Raw genomic sequence first — 20,206 nt, 5'->3', positions numbered from 1 at the left:
AGAAGTATCCTACTTATGTCCTTTTCTGGGATGCAAGCTATATTATATTGTTTAGTCCGTATAAAAACTTTTTTTCCGTCTTCATGAACTTGTTAGTAGGTAGATATCAAAAACAACTCAACAAGAGCAAATCTGTTAACTCCAATAAATAAATTTAAAACTAATTTAAATGCAACAATTGGTGCGTCATAGCTCAAAAATGTATTGATTATTATAATAACAAGATTCATTATTATTCAAATCACGTGCAATTAATTTCAATGGTATCTGATTGGAATGACCACAGACAATGTCATTGCAATTCTAGTTTATTTAGAACTTTCGTATGCTAGACGTTTTTATTTTTAGGGTTCCGTACCAGAAAGGTGCTAACGGAACCCCTATTATTAAACCTCTGCTGTCCGTCCGTCTGTCTGTTAGCAGGCTATATCTCATAACCCGTATTAGCCACTATAACAACAAATAATAAAAACCAAGTAAGAAAATTTCAAAATGGCTGTCATGCAAATACTTCCCGTTCACCTAGAACCATGCAATTTGGCAGTAGGTAGGTCTTATAGCACAAGTAAAGGGCCAGATGCGAAAACCGTGAATTTGTGGTTATATCACAAAAAAAAATATTAAAATGTGTTCATGAACTAATAAATAATAATTAGTTAGTATTTTCAACGTACAAAGTAATATTAATATATCAAGTGGGGTATCATATTATGAAAGGGGTTGACCTGTACATTCTAAAACAGGTAATTATATATTTTTATGCATAATATTTTTTGATTGATCTTGCAATATGTCGAAAAAATACCCGAGTACGGACTACGGAACCCTCGATACGCGAGTCTGACTCACTCACATTTGGCCGGTTTTTTTGTAATAAACTGTGATATTGTCATGATGTTTACATAACTCTTGAGTCACAGTGTGTTGAACTCGCCCGCTGCCAATTGGCGCGGCTTCGGACTCGGGAATAAATGCACAGATAAATAATTGTGCCTCCGTGTAGGTACTGCGAGCGATGTATCAAAATTGTTTTATTACCACGTCCGAGTATATTTACGATCCTCTTGTGTTTTGCGTGTTTCGTTCATTATTATCGGCGATTCTAATCCCTAGATTATTATTATTAACTAGCTGATGCCCGCAACTTCGTTCCCGTGGATTTCGATCTTAAAAATTCCGTGGGAACTCATTAATTTTCTGGCATAAAAAGTAGCCTATGTGTTAATCCAGGGTATAATCTATCTCTATTCCCAGCCAAATCCGTCCAGTAGTCTTTGTGTGAAAGACTAACAAACATCCATCCATACATAAATAGAAACAGGCCTTACTTTGCGGAAGTTCATGATACCATGGACGGAAGGCCATTTTCAAAATTTTATTATTTGTAGCAATAGAAATACACGTACTAGGAAAATTTCAACGATACAACCCGCTGACAGACAAACGGACAGACGGATAGCGGAGGCTTAGGTAGTAATGGGATCCTGTTCTGTTGGCACCCTTCGTATAGGTAGATAGGTACACTTAGATATAATAATATGTGTAGTGTGTGCCTAGGTACTTCAATGTTTTTTCTTAGTAACGAAAGTAAGTCCCTAAGTAATAACATAGTCAACACAAAAACAACCCGAAAGACGTCAATTTGAACAAGTTAACGGGCGTGCCGTCCAAAATTTAACTTCCACTGTACATTGTTAGTTGTAACAGTGTTGTTGCTAACGACGAGCACATGCGTATAGCTAATACAGACCGGCTAGCATGGGCAGTAGATAAAAATTATATCCCCGATTATATCCACTGATTTCTATGACATCAGTAGATATAATCGGGGGATATAATTTTTATCTACTGCCCATGCTAGCCGGGCTGCTGTTGTTTGCGGCAGGCTTTCCTTATCTCTCCTCGGCGGAATTACAACAGTCCGTGTAATTACTAACTACATATATTTTGGCGCTATCGTGCTCTAAGATATTTTTTCTTTTTACGTTTGACTACAACTTACTTGAGCTAACAAGCTAAAAAAACAAAAGAAAAAAAATATATATTTCTCGTCTGTGTTGTTATCAGATGAGATATTTATTATATTATTGTATACTTGAGCTAACCAGCACAAAAAGAAGGGAATAAAGAAGAATATTTATTTTTTACTAACTTTGATAACAATGCAATGTCCTTCTGTAGGTCCACCGGTTTAGGCTATGTGTGTCAGTCAGTCACGGTACCTATCAGTTTTATGTGACCTATATAAAGTAAAAATCTAAAATCTATCTACCTATACATATATCACCTATATATATATTTTAACAGTTACTCCATTCATAAGTTACGAAATATTTATGACCAGACTCAATAAAATTATCTAATACCCGTAACAAGATCTAATACCAACTGAAATTAATTGGCAAACGAAAATACGCAAACATTTCTGAGTAAAGCGGGAATCACCACTAATGATACATGATACAAACATCTAATTTTTGTTGTTGTTGCTATGTACTTTAACACTAATTCCCGCCGCAGACAATCGATATTAATAGACGCATCAAGAAAAGGCGGTGAAAATAGTACACAAGAGAAGTAGATAATTATTGATTACCGCAGACGTCCTACAAAAAACGGTCCTACCAAAATCAGAGTAGGTATGTGCTGTATGTCAAACTCTCATAGATTAGACGATTTTTCATGGTAGATCGTACAAAAGCTCAGCGCACATTGTCTGCTATCGCCTGAGTTTCTATAGCATCTCTAGAGTCTACAGAAAAACTCCAAACCTTATGGTAGTTGTGAAATTCTGAAAGGATTCTGCTGGATATCTAAGTCAAGTAAATGAATGCCTATGCTGCTAAAAAGCAGACGCAGAGCTATAAAGAAGCGATCGTTCATGGAATAGCAGCCGAAGGGCTTTCAGTCAAAGCTAAGTGTGTTCTAGAAACTTGCAGAACTTAGCTCTGGCAAGTCACTTGCACTGTGTACATTAGCACTTGCATTTAGTAAACTTCTGTAAGTTTTGAATAATAAAACTTGCAGAATTTGACATGGACATGATATAGACCGCCGGCTTTGGCATGTTTTATTGTATGCGTATAGCTAACGTAAAATATACCTAACATCAATTGTCGTCATTTAAAGTCAGCAGTAATTGTTGGTTAAAAATCGGTCTGAGATAGAATACGATCGTCTGCGCTAACCCTAATGGCACGACACTTCAGTCAGTATTGAAGCGGTGCCAAGTTTTAGTATGAATAATATGTTGACCATTTGGTTGGGTATGACTAACTCGTAGTAAGGTGAATTTGTATGGCGCTTTGGGAGGATGAAACAGGCAGGTGTGTCGATATTAATATAGACAGGTTTTTCTTTAAAAAAAATTCTTCAGACCGGTTTTTGACCACGGCGGTAAATCTCAACGGAGATTATAGCCAATTATGCCAGAAACCAAAGGGGTATGGGTTTAATAAAAACTGCCATATCCTTTTCAGGTTAGCTCGCTTCCATCTTAGACGGCATCACTTACCACCAGGTGAAGGCGCGTAGTTCAGGTCCTCCCACATCTTTATTCTACTTTATTTTATTATATACCTACTTTATCATTAAATTATTGTACTAACCCTATATCTACTAACCACATTATTTATTTTGTATTGTATTTGTATTTTGTATATTGCATCCTATAGTTACCGTCCGAAACTTCTGGCTTCACGGAAGACCAGCGCTGTGCCTGCGTTCCCGACACAGGCGCAGCAAATGCTGAGTGGAGTCCATTTTGGCACCACACACCACGCGTCCCATTTCTTATTTTATTTATTTTAAGTTATTGTTGGTACCAAATAAACAGTTTTTCTTTCTTTCTTTCTTTCTTTCTTTCAAATTGCTGTCAAGGGCTAACTTGTATCTGAATTTAAAAAAAAAGATGTTATAGTATACTTTAGTGTGTGCACACTCTAGTTCGATAGACCGATGAGACGGCAATCCGACACGACCGGAGATGTGATCAACCGTAAGACTAGCGCCTAAACGTACTTTCTGAAGCACGGAGGTGTAACACAACTAACTTCCTCCCTCCGGCCTGCTACTGAAAAAAATATTACTAACGATGTCTGTAAAAAAAGTTTAAAAAACATACCAAAAAGCTTGTAAAATCATACCAAAAAAATAAATCCGAAAATCCGTAAAATCTAAAATATCAACGATTAACAAGACAAAACAGGGTCGGTTCGAGGTGACTATGTAAATATCGGTGTTTTGACAGAATAATCCCGGAGTTTTATTTGAATATAAACTGTATCTTTCGAGATAAGCCATTGTTTGTTTACGCCTACGTACAAAGAGTCGAAGAGCTGGTGGGAAATTTTAAAGAATTAATTTAATAAACTCTGGGAGGTCAAATAATAACACCTAATTTTACTCTGCTCTACTTCACTTGAAAATTAGACAGCTGTAACTGTCAGACAGACATGTTTAAAAAATAAATAAAAGACTGGAATTTCTATAATTATATCTAATGGGTTTTCATATAATGGGTGTAGTAGATAACGGCACTAAAAGCTGCTTTTTGGGCATATTGTTTTGAGCATAACTTTAGGTAACACTAATTTCTGTTTAAATATTCAAATTTTCAACTAATTTCTGATTGAATATTCAAATGCTAATACATTCCGACTGATCTAGAAGCTTTTCTTTATTGATCTATTTGCATTCAATACGTATATACATAAGTGATATCAATAATGAAATGAAGCCCCGTTAGCACTAACAATAAGTTTTTACATTTTAGGCTTTTTTTAAGAACTTTTTTTATCATTGAAAATGCAAATGAGCAAACTCATCAACATTGCAAAATCTATATTGGCGTAAGATCTAGACTTACTATGTCACAGGCTTTCTGCTTATATCAATACCTCAGTTAAATTTCCCACTAGATCTTGGTCTACGAGGATGCTGGGCTTTTCCCCGGCACCTGATCTTAGCGAGATTTGTAAATGGAAGGCATTAGTGGATCAAGGAGGCAATTTCGTCGACATACGATATTTTGATTACGCGGGTGCGACTAATCGCGTCGGCCATTACAAATGGCTGAATAATTAATTTAAACGCATATCTTACCTATCTATGCTCACATTATACACGCTGTAATTAGAATTCTAGCAAAAACGAAGGCATGTGATACTACTGATTATTAACAAGATACCACAACAAAAAAACGCAAAAAATGAATAAAAAGTCCTGTATTTTTCTAAAAGATCGTAAATAAAACATCTGACTAATGCTAGAGGTCAACAAACGTTGCGTATACCAGTGCTGGGGTGTCAATGGCGTATCGTAGGCGGAGCATTGACATTGGTTATTTTTATAATACTACTACCCCATAGTATTGCATTGCGGGTTTGAAAAATAGTAAATCACTAAAATGACAATAACCGGCATAATATAACCTGCATAATAATAATAAACGGCAATAGCAGGTCCAGCGTACTTTTACTACGTACGGTCATGGTGTTGAGGTCATTGTCTTTCCTATTTTTATTTTGATCGTACTGTAGCTTTACTTCTGTTACGATTTTGAAATTTTTTTGTATAGTAGCTATTTCATAAAAGCATTCCTCTTTCATAGTTTATTGATCTTGGGGGAGTAATAAAATATAATAACTCCCTAGACTTTTAGAAATGCCTGGATGACACCAAGCAACGCGCCTAGGAGTAGACATAACGCCCTTGTAAAATAGCAAGCGAGAGCGACTACCTCCTCTTATAAACATCAGCATAGATGGATAGTTTATATAATTTTAACAATCTAAAAATTATACATTTTTGCATTTTGATACTTTGAATTTAATATCAATCTCAAGTTCATTTTTCTTGTATGTTTATTTGTCATATCCATCATATTTAGCCTAGACGTAATTTAGCCTATCACTCTTGGACCGCTAAGACAAAGCCAACGACACCTTATTAATCAAATGAGTAATTTGGCACTCGGACAAACTGTTGAACCGATAAGCAAACCAAGAGACACGCTATCATCCTCCCGTAGTTGGATAAAAAGTCCCGTTTTGTGTCGTATATCATTTGTGTATATAATAATACACCATTATATATAATATTATAGAAAATAGAATACACATCAAGTATTTACACACAATATTTCGACGGCATCTCCATATATTTTTCCGACCCACTGGTCCGTTACCTTTTCAAAGGTAAATTTTATGTATGGCGTCTCCGTCAAATAGAGGGTTTCACTTTGACGGTAATTAAAGAGATTTCGTCGAACTTCAAAGCCTTTTCCAACTTGATAGGATTTTGCAGGAGTTATTTGCGTTTATTCATCTTTGATGCTAACTCACTAATTCTATTAGAGAGTTTGATAATAGGAAAGTAAATAGAAGTTTCGCAGATAAATTACAAACAATCAATTTTAGCTACGAACTGCTTCTTTCAGAGAAACTTTGGCGAATTCAGGAAATATTGGGCCATTTGAATTTGGTTTGATGAAAATTGAAAAGGTTATCACTTTCTTATTAAGTAATTATGGACTTTATTATATTATAACAAGTATAAATTAAAAATTTATAACACCCCCGACGATCCAAAGTATTTGAGTTTTCCAAAACATCATTTTCAAATAAATAATTATGTATTTAGGCAACGTCCATCTTGACAGCTTGACATTTGTCTATTGATATAATACTCGTATTATGAACCTAACGGTTATCTAACCTTCTTTTCTACAAGAAAACTAGAAAAGAGCTGATAACTCTTAAACGGCTGAACCAATTTTTTTAGATTATAGCTAAGAACACTCTCGATCAAGCCACCTTTCAAACAAAAAAAACTAAATTAAAATCGGTTCATTCGTTTAGGCGCTACGATGCCACAGACAGATACACAGATACACAGATACACAGATACACAGATACACAGATACACAGATACACAGATACACAGACACACAGATACACAGATACACACGTCAAACTTATAACACCCCTCTTTTTGGGTCGGGGGTTAAAAAGAAAAGTCTTGACTCATTGACTGACTTATCATCGCCATGCCTAAACAGCTCTAAATCTAGAAAACTGAAAACTTGCACCCTTCAAAATGTAAACAGGAAAACAAGCCAGAATTTCGAAATTCCCACGGGATAGGGAATACAGAGGATTTATATTTTGGCCGAACAAAGCCACGAGCAGTCGCTAGTTAGGAATGAAACCGATGTTTAAAATTAGCTAATTACTAGAGCCTAGAGGAGATTGTGGTTAATTTAAGAAAATTATGCTCAACATGAGCATAATTTTCAATTAAATTTTAATTAGTTATACATGAAGCCGATTTCGGTGTAAAAAGACAAAGATTTAATAGTTTACGTTCTGATTCGGAAAATCCTATATTAATCCTAGCACGTATCGGTATCCTAGCTCGGTATCCACCTAAGCGGATCGGAGCGGAGTGGAAATGTGTTAAGCAGACCAATCTGGTCGATGACGTGAAAAAATTATGATGGCATCCAATAATGTCTGATTGATCTGCTTAACAGATCACCTGGGTGGATACTTACCGGGCCTAATCAACAGTATCAATATTTTTATAGAAGTGGGTGAGATTCTAGAATATATGTACATACAGAATACAGGTATGTAATGTCTAGAAATATATTGCGTCATGAAGAATACATAATTAAACAAAAGTACCCCTTATATCCTTATAACCACAACTCATTCTGACGTTTCCGAATTGCTTCCCGAAATACAATAGTGTTGTATCAGGATCTAATTTCCTGTTTCTATCGATAAATGTCTATTTTAGCGCTCGTTTTTGGCGCCACGCCAAACCTCTTTAGTGTAGTACTACCACACTTGTGGTGATATATTTACACATCAGTTCAATAAAGATTTACAAACGAATCTCTTTTCTTTTATTTATAAGTAGTTTCCGTTGTAATAAAGGAATTATAATGCGTAAAAAATGACTACTCACGCGACATTTTAATCTTATGTATCAAATATCATATTGTCAAAAGTACGACTTCAGTCCTTATTTTAAAGCTGAACCGTACTTTTGACATGACAGTTGTCCCATAGAGTTAACAAGTGTAAATTAAAAAATAACACCCTCGACAAGTGAAGGTTACAGTAACTAGAAAAGAGCTGATAACTTTCAAACGACTGAACCGATTTTCTTGGATTATAGCTAAGAACATTCTCGATCAAGCCACCTTTCAAACAAAAAAAAAAACAAAATTAAAATCGGTTCATTCGTTTGGGAGCTACGATGCCACAGACAGATACACAGATATACAGATAAACAGATACGCAGACACACCGATACACACGTCAAACTTATAACACCCCTTGAGAAGTCATTTTGTACGGACTAACCTACTATTGAAAGACTGTGTATTGAAGTCTCTAAAGTTGTTATCAAAAAGACTCGACGCCACTCTACGTTGTAGATATGCTTCAGAATTCTGAGAGACTAAAATATTACACGATTAATTAGTGCCCAAAAAATAGAGCAAAATCCCTACATTGTTACGATGGGCTAATAAAAACGCGATTTTCGAGTTGCTCGAATCTTAAACGAGCGCGTAATTTTACAACCGTGAAAATATATTGCTGGCAATTGTATTTTTAGACTTTTTATCGTCCTCTTTGCGGGCGTTTTAGTTTTTGGGTCACGTAATAAATTCGAGCGACTGAAACGAGACTATTAGAGCGGGGAAATAGAAGATGATTATAAAATTTTCACTTGAATCAAATTAAATGAGCACGAATAAGCAATTTTATAATTTTGTTTATTCCCAGATCTTTTACATCGCAAATTCGTTTGAATAAATTTAATATCCTGAAGTCATTTTCTATGAAATTTTTAGATTATAATTTTAGAATTTAAATTTTCAAGTCTCCTTTTAAAATTGTACATTGGTTGATGTAATTAAATGCACCTTAAAATTTGTTCGCAAGTTTCAAAGTTATTTATCACTAGATGCCCACGTTCTGAAATTATTTGTTAGTTAATTTTATAACAAGGATAAAAATCTCCTTCTTAATTTTTTTTTTAAATTTGATATTGATTGTATTTGAATGTACCTTAATTTTGATAAGTTCAATAGTTTCAAGGAAGTGGTTTATTTATCGCTAGATGATAAGCACAACTTCGTCCACTTGGATTTAAGTCTAAAAATCCCGTAGGAATTCTATGATTTTTCGGGATACAATATACTTAGCTTATGTTCGTTTCCGGGATGCAAGCAGCTATCTCTGAATTTATCCATCAAAATCGGTTAAAAGAATGAGCCATCAAAAGGTAATAGATAGACAGACAGACTGAAACACATTTGCATTTGTAATATTAAGAATAAAAGCATACTCCTGGATTTTAAATATACATGCTAGGTATATGGATAATAATGACTATTTTATTGCCCCTTTGTAAGCAGTTTACCGAAGTTTACTCAATAACATTTGCATTATAGTCTACTGTGTTTGTCTTTCTTCCTCGATAGACACAGTTTTGGCAATACATTATAATAAGTGTCTCCTTAGTCCAGCAGTTCCTTAGGCACTACTCCATTTTTTACGCCTATAATTCTATTCTTTCTTGTTCTAGTCCCCATTATCTATGCCCTAAAACAATAAATATACTAAAAGTATATTTATTTTGAAAGTTTTGACCCTTGAAACATCTCTATTTTAAGATTAATTTTGAGGCAACTTCGTGCGTAAATGAACCAAATAAGAAACTACAAAATTACAAGACTGTTGACTTTAAGGCAAACTTTACTTAGTAATAAATTCGAATAACTAGCAGTTTATCAAAAAATATTAATTAATTAGCAAAATAAATAACGTAACACCAAACGTTGATTCTTATTGTTCACACATCACACATCTCGCTCTATGGGGATTGCAATAGCATGCTCTCACGCTCGACTTGAAGCGACCATGAAGAGCACTCTTAAGCCATTGGCTGGATTGGCTATTATTAGAAGAAGACATATTTTTAAACTGACTGGAACGCCGGGGAAGCAAAACAAATGCGGATGCTCAAAAATAAATTGGATTTCCTTTGACTGCACTCATTTCGTCACCTGAGTGTCGTTTTTTATTTCTTTTGATGTCTGGAGCTATTTCACTTAAAAGTCAAATTAGTGAATTTTTTAAGTAGGTACTTATCCTAGCACCTATACTTTTCTTCACATTATAGAAAACTGTTCTAAAAATTAACAATTAAATTCGCATTCGCTGTCGCTCGTTAGAATTTATTTCTATTTTTCTAACATGCATTTAGTAAAAAGTCGCGAAAAAAGATGCGCTGGCACTTGACAGAATGTTCGCTTGAGTTAAGTATTTCTCCCAGCTTTCCGTTACATTGAAAAGCGTTGATTTTTGAAATGAAACATAAAATCAAGTTAAATATTTCTTTCTGCCTAAAATTCCCGAAAGACTCTATTCTGAACTGTCAACGAAAAATTTTCGTGCTCGCATGCTTGAATATTTTTTAAATGTCACTAACATCTAAAACCATCTAATTTAAAAATTATCGTGAAAATTGAACTCACTCTGCACGTGAATTTTGCCTTTTGCTTTTGTATTTGCTGTCTAGAAAAGCTCCTTACTTAGGAATCGTGTACCTACCTACTGGATCCCATTTCTGTTGCCCGATCTCGTTAAAGGGGGAGAAAAATTACGGCGAGTGAAAAACTTCTAAACAAAAAATCATGATCAACCCATTGCCGGCTCACTATTGTGTACGGGTCTCTTCTCAGAGTGAGTAAGTTTAGGCCATAGTCACCACGCTGGCCCAATGCGGATTGGCAGACTTCATACATATTTGAGAACATGGAGAACTCTGAGGCATGCAGGTTTCCTCACAATGTTTTCCTTTAGGTACCATTAAAGCAAGTGATATAGATTTGCTTAATAACTGCAAAGTTAGAGGTGCGTGCGTGGCATCGAACCCCCGATTTCCAATTAGAAGCCGGACATTCTAACCTCTAGGCTATCACAGCTTTGTTAAAACAAAAAATACTTACCATAAATTTTCGACCACTGAGCGGGCGGTCTCCAGTCCGGATAGTGTTTGGGGAACTTTTCTCTCGTCCAATAAGTATGCAACACCATTCGATAAACTGTCATTTTGTCCGGGTTACACAAGTCCGAGTCACCGGGCGGCAGGGCAGCCGCCGCTATCATAGGCAGTAACAACACAAACCACGCCATTTTATCGATATCGATTATCACTGCACAGGCCCAACATTAGGTATCCGAGTTCATAGTGCCGCCGATTTTACAGTCGTCAATCTGAAACAAAAAAAAATACATTTTACAATTTTTTCTTTCTAAATTATTGACTACTATTATCAGAGACTTCATCGTTGTATTTTTGCTTCTCCATTTCACCCCCTTGAAAAATAAAACTTGAAAGAAAGGGGGGGATTTTTCATTATTTATCTTTTCGATTTCAATCTTTGTTCAAATAAAATATAATATGTACCTCAATAGATAATAGCCTAAGTACCTACTGGTTAAGACTTCGGCCTCCTAATCGGGGCTCCGAGCACACACCTCTAAATCTTCAAAGCTACACTGTGAGGAAACCAGCATACCTGAGAGTTCTTCATAATTTTCTCAAAGGTCTGTGAAGTCTACCGATCCTTACCTACTTAGCCAGCGCATACACCATGGCCAAATCCTTCTTAGTCTAAGAGAAAATCCGTGCTCAGTAGTGAGCGGGGATGGGTTGTTAAGGATGATGATGATGATAATCTTTTCGTGTCCTTGGCTCCTTAATAACTTACACTATAACATATTTACTTTTCGAAAAGGCGTAAGATGTTACTAAAAAATTGTACACTTACAGCATTTTTGCAAAAGTAAAAAGTTGGCAACAATCATTTAATAAATGTAATTTCAAGATAATCTGCTTATGATTTATGTGGCTTTAAAAGCGCATTGCGTCAAATGAAAGTCGTAAATATGAAACGCTTTTTATATCATCAATTACGAAGTGTTTAGGTATTAGGGTCTGTACAGACTACAGACGGAGAGTAGGGAGTAGTTAGTACATTTGGAGTGAAAGTCATTTTTGTTTGAAAATTAATCTTAATTAAGTTTGCATGTTTTTAAAAAAAAGCAACTACCTACTGAGTTTCTTGCCGGCTCTTTTCTGTAATGGAATCTTCATTTTAAAAAAATACTTGTAGGAACCATTATCTAATCGCCAAAACATAATTCATTGTGCAATTTTGACATTTTGATAAATATGAAATAATTCTTAGGACCCATCACCCATGTAAATAATAATATTGAGTTGCATGTACCATATTCTTGCAAAATAAATGATCATAATTATGATTATGTATATGAAAACTGTCGAAAAAGTATTTGGCGGTAGCAAAGTAAGTATCAATTTTTAAAGCATACTTTTCAGTATCGAGAGCTATGATTTTAACAGGGCTCTCTCCGTCACTCGTTTCCACTCGTTTCATACAATCGTAGTTCCAATTTCATTTGAATACTAAGCAACCAAAGTCCATGAAATTTTGCAGACATATTCTAGAAACTAATATCCGTGTCTGTGGTGTTTTAGATTTTTCTAAAAATATGTAGTTTTAAAATTACAGGGGCTCAAAGATTTGTATGAAATTTTTTAAGACCGCGTAACTTTGAAACCGAATATTTTAACAGAAATCTGGAAAACCACAGACATAGATATTAGTTTTTAGAATATGTCTGCAAAATTTCATGGACTTTGGTTGCTTAATATTCAAATGAAATTGGAACTACGATTGTATGAAACGAGTGATGGAGAGAGCCCTCTTAAGAGTCAAGACGATCCCATAAGCCAATATCCGTTAACGTCATACGTGGGGTCAATGATCCCGAGCCTATTTCGATCCCTTTGAGGTGCGAAATCGTTAAAATCAACAATGTCAGCCGGAGATCGTCGAAATCAGTGAGGTATAGCCGTTTGTCAGACAGTCAGATGTCTAATTATTTCAATCCGGATTGGATTTAGGTTTGAGACATTTTAATTAGCAACCCAGTTTAGAATTCTACTCTGAGGTTTAGAACCTGCGACATAATATTGTAAATAATATTCCTCATTGTGAGGGTCATGCCCCTTTTTTTTTTAATAAAAATAGTGAGCAAACGAGCAGGCGGGTCAACTTCTGTTAAGTGCTTACCGCCGCCTATGAACATTTGCAGCACCAGAGGGACCGCCATGCGTTGCCAGTCTTTCAGGAATTTGTTGGTCCGCCCTTTGAATAACCCCATGTTGTAATCTATTTCCGTTTCCATTAATCACATAAGGTGTTTTTTTGATATAATGCAGTGGTTTCCTAGATACTTCCGCATATAAGATACGAGATGGTTTCCAAGGTGCTAGAAAGGCGACCTCGCATCGAGAAGCGCAGCACTGGAAGACCCCCAATAGCTGGACGTCCTTACAATGTTCCTATGTCCAACAGTGTATGTCTATGGGTTGATAATAATGACGAGTAAAGCTAAGGCGGGTCAGCTAGTACTCCATAACTACTCGTAGGTACTTATAATAAAACAGTTTTACATAGTAAAGATGTGTTTATGGGTAAACAGCTCGCCTTATGGCGGAGAGCGCAGACATCATAAATCTTTCGCTCTTGTCCCTACCTATCTGCGGCTGAGAGGGACATGATAGATGCCTTTTACCCCTATTTATATGAGGTTATATGGTGTTCTCATCGCCGGCTTACTACTGAGAACGGATCTTCTGTCAGTAGTCTACCATGTTGGCCATGTACGGATTGGGATACTTCACAGTTCACACAGCTTTGGGTACATTATGGAGAACTCTCAGGCAGGCAGATTTTCCTTCACCGTTAAGGTAAGGGATATTTAATTGCTTTCCTTACTACGTATAATAAAACCGTCCAAGTGCGAGTCAGACTCGCGCACTGAGGGTTCCGTACTCGGGTATTTTTTCACTAACTACTCGTATTTCAAAAACTATTATGCATAAAAATAAATAAAAATCAGTTTTAGAATATACAGGTAAAGCTCTTTCAAAATATGATACCCCACTTGATATAGTTATCTTACTTTGAAAATAGAAACAAATTTTAATTTTTTTTCTGTGATGTCGGATTTATTCCTTTACTCGTGCTATAAGACCTACCTACCTGCCAAATTTCACGATTCTAGGTCAACGGGAAGTACCCTATAGGTTTTTTGACAGACACGACGGACGGACGGACGGACGGACGGATGGATGGATGGGCAGACAGACAGACAGACAACAAATAAAAATAGTTGTATAGTAAAGATGTGTTTATGGGTAAACAGCTCGCCTTATGGCGGAGAGCGTAGACATCATAAATCTTTCGCGGTTGTCCCTATCTGTGGCTGAGAGGACATGATAGACGCCTTTGCCCCTATTTATGTGAGGTTATGTGTTAACTACGCACAAAATAATTTCGGCTTCTATTATCTACATAATAATATTATGTAATACATGATGCCCGCGTGGATTTAGGACTTTTTAAAATCCCTCTTTGATTTTCCGAATAAAAGGATATTATACCATCTCCGGAATGCAAGCTGTATCAAATGCCAAAAGGCGTGACAAGCCAACATACAGACAAACAGTTTCGCCGTTATAATTATTATGGGTAGGGATAACACGTAGTACTATACACTACTGACGTATAGCGATTTATTTTTTGCCATACTTTCCAGTTTACACAAAACAAAACGTAAACTTCGAGTTACCAATCAGTAAATATCGATTTACATTTAACCTAATTACGGTTTACGAGTACAACCGTCTCGTAAATCAGGCTACATACCTACATAAACTTGTCATGCATGAATACATTCCGTGAATGAATGCTCATTAATGATATGTATATTTGATGCGAGAATTCATAACTGAAATTCACGAAATGGAAGGCGAAATTATTACTGCACTTAGCTAGCGAGGAGTATAATTATATCTGAGGGGAACGATTATGAGGGACAAGTTAATGTTGTTACGAGAATAAAGTTATCACGCTTGAATACATTTTTGGTAAATGAGGGCTTCTTACATTATTTAATACCTATCACGTCATATTTTGCAAAACCTATCACTTGTTTGTAACTAGTTATTTATACTTAGTTTATGGGTGCAACATATGTTATTTCAGAAAAGTGTAATTTTTAACTAACATGTTGAATTACGAATTAATCATTACGAATCTTTATATATGCGTTTTTCCAAAAATCAAGTTTTTGAAATAAACCGCTGTAGGTACTTACAACAGGGACTATGTCTGTGGTAAGTATGGTATGTCTGTATATGGTAGGTACTCTCTATCTGTCTATTTTGTATTCCTAATTGCTGAGGGTCGTGATCCCTTCTAATTAATCATAATGTTAGAGGTTTTCTTGGAATAATGTGGTGGGTTTCCAGGTTCTTCCACATACGACTTGTCTAAAAGTACCTACTTACCTACATTTCAAGGTTTTAACGATTAATTTTTATTGTCAGATGTGGTATTGTTTTTGGATTGGATTTGGATTTTGTATCAGAAGTTATAATAATTGCGAAGGTTTGACATGCTCTATGAGGCACGGAGAAAATGAAAAGATATAATACGCATATTCGATTCAAAAAGTAGCTTTTTTAAATGGCAGTATTAAAAAAGCTACTTTTACAAGATGCGATATTGATTTGTTGATAGGTACGTATCAAAAAATATTAGGTATGCATTTTTTATCATCGCATGACAGGATGTAATGATACAACAGTAATTACATGGAAATATAATTATTACGTGTTCATAATACTATAACGCAGGGTCATCAGAAAGTCTTTCTTTTTTTTTTAAATATTAGCCACGTTTTTCATGGCTAATACTACCCTTCCCCTTTAATTCTCATCTACATATCCTGCATATTTATACCTTAACAGTGGAAGGGCGGGTGGTGCATGTCACATGCTGCATATTGGACCATACAGCCTTTTTTAGCGGATTATAGCAAATTAAGCTTTTGATTTTTGTATAGTAACAGTGTTACTCGATGGCAAAAAAATATGATGAGATCCTACCTCCCAACTAGCCACATTGTGAGTTGTGACACGATTCAATCAATCAATCAATAAATCAATTTATTTATTTGCTGATACAGGTTTTACAGGTTTAATTATAGAAATAGTCCAGCTGTATCACGCCAAGCTGGCATGCAAATACATTAATTTTGTGTTCAAAATAGTGATTAGACAAATTAAATTAAAAGTAAAATTTTCGCTTGTTTGAAATAAATGAAGTTATACAATAAAGGGAATTTACAATTCTGAATACTTAGTATTAAAATTGCTTTATGATGACGATAGACGAATTATTATTTAATAATCTCTGTACCACGTCATAATCAGATAAACGGATGGGTCATCAAACATAAATCACACAAACAGTCAGAAACACTTTTGCATAACATAAATATGTTGCTACGGTTTATCGTGTTCTGTTTTCTAATAGAGACTGCGATCCAAAGTACCTACGTTTTTGCCTAAGCTTTTCTCTCGTAGGGATCACCCCTCAAGTATCATTTCATTGTTTTTACAACACGAAGGTAGGGTACATTTTCACGCCGGTCACGTGTGGCCGGCGAGCGAGCAACGTTGTGGGAAAAATGGCAGCTGACAAGGGTCAAGATTTCTTTTGTAGCACCTATTTTCCTTTCGCGTTTAACAATGTTGAGGTAAAATATTAAAATGTAGCCAACGCACTACAGTTTTTAACCCCCGACCCAAAAAGAGGGGTGTTATAAGTTTGACGTGTGTATCTGTGTATCTGTCTGTGGCATCGTAGCTCCTAAACTAATGAACCGATTTTACTATGTTTTTTTGGTTGAAAGGTGGCTTGATCGAGAGTGTTCTTAGGTATAATCGTATGAAGCGATTTACCTTCTCGTTTCTGATTTTAATCCCTAGGATATCTAAAGCCTTTCCAATCTCAGATTTCCCTCCACTTTGCCTCATTCTTTTTTCCTTCGAATTATAAATATCACTTAATTTAAGGAAAGTGATAATTTTACTGTTTAAAACGCACACAAATTATAAAAGTGCATGCCCGGGATCGAATCCCCAGCCCCTCCGAATACGAGGTAGACATCTTAACCAGGCTATCACTGCTTTTTTGGAAACTTATACTCAAGCTCAGGTAAAATCGTAGTCAAAATAAATTATAGTACACGACAGGTCGAGATGGCAATTGGGGTGGGGTTCTGCGGGGTCCCCCCCCGCCTCATACCCCAATTGCCATCTCGACCTGTCGTGTACTATAGTACACCTATCCTGAATATAAAAGTCTACAATCTTGTCATTTAAATAAAAAATGAAATGAAAATATTCTTTATTTAATAGACAAAGAGCTCACAATACAAAACCGTGTCAAAGTAATTTCGCTCTCAAACGAAATTAATACGTTGCTTAATGTTAAGAATAACAAATATTTTAAAAGCTTTCCATTGTACGTACTCGCCCCGGGAAAATTTATCATTCTACGCCGCCAGAGCATTATAGGATTAATTAACAGGCTATTAGAGCTTAATATTGTGTGCGTTTGCGGGATGGCCTACATTTGAATTGGCCTTTAATTCAGCGAGCGTATAATTAGGCGAAAATTGATAGAATATTAAAGGGGCCTTATTGGACGCAGGTTAACAACTGGCTCTGGATTGCGTAATGTGTTTTATCCTTTACTAGCTGATGCCCGCAGCTTCGCCCGCGTGGATTGGTCAGATCCCCTGCAGCATCAGGATTGAGGAGTTGGAATCCAAATTTTTTATGAAACAATGTCGCAAAGTTCCTCTATCGATTAAAAAAAAAATTACGCAAATCGGTTCAGAAATCTCAGAGATTTCGGTGTACATAGGTAGAAAAACACAACTCCCTTTTTGAAAGTCGGTTAAAAAAGTAGCCTATTTTACACCCTAGTCAATTCTCTACTTGTCTGTGAAAATCCCGTCAAAATCGGTTCAGCCGTTCCAAAGATTAGCCTTTTCAAACAGACAGACAGACAGACAGACAAAAATTTTAAAAACGTGTGATTCAGTTAAGGTATCGTTCAAATAACCCTATGAGCTTAATATGAGGTAGTTATTTCGAAATTACAGACAGACACTCCAATTTTATTTATTAGTATAGATTATACGATGCTCTCGACTTCGTCCGCGTGAATAAAGGTTTTTTAAAAATCCCATGGAATCTCTTTATGTGCATCCCCGGTATTAAGCTATCACTTTACCTCGTTAAAATCTGTTGAACCGATGGACCGTCAAAAGCTAGCAGACAGGCAGACAGACACTTTCGCGCTTATAACATGTGTAAATGTAGTTTTTGCCGTTTTGAATTATTGGTTGATGATGATGAACTAAATAAAAATATACCAAGACGTTTTAAACCGGAACATCAAATAAAAGGCTTTACTTTGCTTAAGAGGGCTCTCTCCGTCACTCGTTTCATAGAATCGTAGTTCCAATTTCATTTGAATATTAAGCAACCAAAGTCCATGAAATTTTGCAGACATATTCTAGAAACTAATATCTATGTCTGTGGTTTTCCAGATTTCTGTTAAAATATTCGGTTTCAAAGTTACGCGGTCTTAAAAATTTTCATACAAATCTTTGAGCCCCTCTAATTTTAAAACTACATATTTTTAGAAAAATGTAAAACACCACAGACACAGAGATTCCAGAATATGTCTGAAAAATTTCATGGACTTTGGTTGCTTAATATTCAAATGAAACTACGATTGTATGAAGCGAGTGACGGAGAGAGCCCTGTTAACTTTAATTAGAATCAACGACTTGAAATCTCTTTGTTTGGAATAGCTCAAGTACAAGATATTCGTATCACAATAAGCAGAAGGCTAAACTGTCTCTTACACTATGTTAATAATAAGGCAGTTGGCTTAACCTAAAATGACTATTCCACGTCGCATTACAAAGTAATTTAATTAAAACAGCTGAGCCATATTTCCAAGGAAACTCCCCACTCCAAGGGAAATACATCGCTCCAAACTTTCGTATTCTATTCATAAATATAAGGTATTAAACTCACTCCGCCAAGTTTCTGAATTTCATCTACATAGAGTCTAATGAAGTTTAAATAATTCATTGTACTAAGTCTAAGCAGCTAAGTACCGAACCGGTTAACGTTTGAATACCTACTTAGGTTAGGAATATTTAAGTTGGGCTGAGTTATAAATGCTGAGCCGCTGGATTCAGGCGGCGTAAGACTATGGCCTGTGGAGGTCTATGAAACTTAAAGCTAATTACCTATATTATGTATGAACTGGCATTCAATTTTTAATTTCCCATGAGATTACTAAAATAAATTCCTCTGTAAAAGGCCTCAGTAAGTATCACCATTCATTTTTTACACTTTCAAACTCCTTATTTTCTTACTTAGGGATTAAATTTTTAAAAAATCTTGATACACATTTTCTATGTTTGTCACAGTAATTAGTGTAAATACACCATTTCACGATTCTACCTTAAAAATTAATAGATTTTCATTCAAATTTCAATTTTCAAAAATCCTTTCTTAGAGGATGCCTACGTTATAATAGCTATCTGTTTGAGCTGCGCTTGATAGATCAGTTAGTCAGTCAGCGAGCTTTTTCCTTTTATATATTTTGAAGATAGAAGAAGAAAAGCTCAGCTATTTTTCCTAAAGCTATTTTTCCTAAAGCTCAGCCATTATTTCAGCTATTACCAGTATTTTATAAGAGTTTTGGAAAATAGATTATCGTGTTCATTTATCACTGAGGCGAAAGGATATGACAGTTACACGCGAACAGAAAATAGCCACAAAACCGCTCATCAATAACTGGTCGAATCGGAATTGACTTGTTTGGTACGCGTCAGTGATCTCGCTAACACATGATGGACGGTTGATAATAATTGTTATGTAGGTTTTGTTAGTTTTTGTTCGATAATATCAAAATATATTGGTTAAGTCTACTATAACTACATAAATTTTCTTCAAAGTATTCGAACAGTACGTGCTGCCAGTGATAACATATGGATACGAGACATAGTCGTTAACGGTGGGCCTCATAAGAAAGTCAAAAATCACTCAGCGGATGATGAAGGAAGCTATGCTTGAAGTTTCTCGATATTATTATGATCATACTAGCTGATGCCCGCAACTTCATCCGCGTGGATTTACGTTTTTC

General features: G+C 35.6%; 1 protein-coding gene and 1 long non-coding RNA gene across 2 annotated transcripts in view; one reads left to right on the top strand and one right to left on the bottom strand.

Moving 5' to 3' along the window:
- Positions 1–20,206, bottom strand: part of LOC123870289 (spondin-2) — a 51,858-nt gene that overhangs the window by 16,515 nt on the left and 15,137 nt on the right. The window contains exon 2 of the mRNA XM_045913526.1: positions 11,033–11,300. Coding sequence (XP_045769482.1) covers positions 11,033–11,219 — 187 coding nt within the window. The 5' untranslated portion in view covers positions 11,220–11,300. The remainder of the gene's footprint in view (positions 1–11,032; positions 11,301–20,206) is intronic.
- Positions 7,942–19,213, top strand: LOC123870294. Its single transcript, XR_006797048.1, has 3 exons — positions 7,942–8,089; positions 8,582–8,584; positions 19,201–19,213. It is a non-coding gene; the product is annotated as an uncharacterized LOC123870294 (long non-coding RNA).

This window comes from Maniola jurtina, chromosome 12, assembly GCF_905333055.1.
Source record: "Maniola jurtina chromosome 12, ilManJurt1.1, whole genome shotgun sequence".
Classification (NCBI taxonomy): domain Eukaryota; kingdom Metazoa; phylum Arthropoda; class Insecta; order Lepidoptera; family Nymphalidae; genus Maniola; species Maniola jurtina.
The sequence above is the reverse complement of the archived record's forward strand: the minus strand, read 5'-3'. Positions and strand labels throughout refer to the sequence as shown.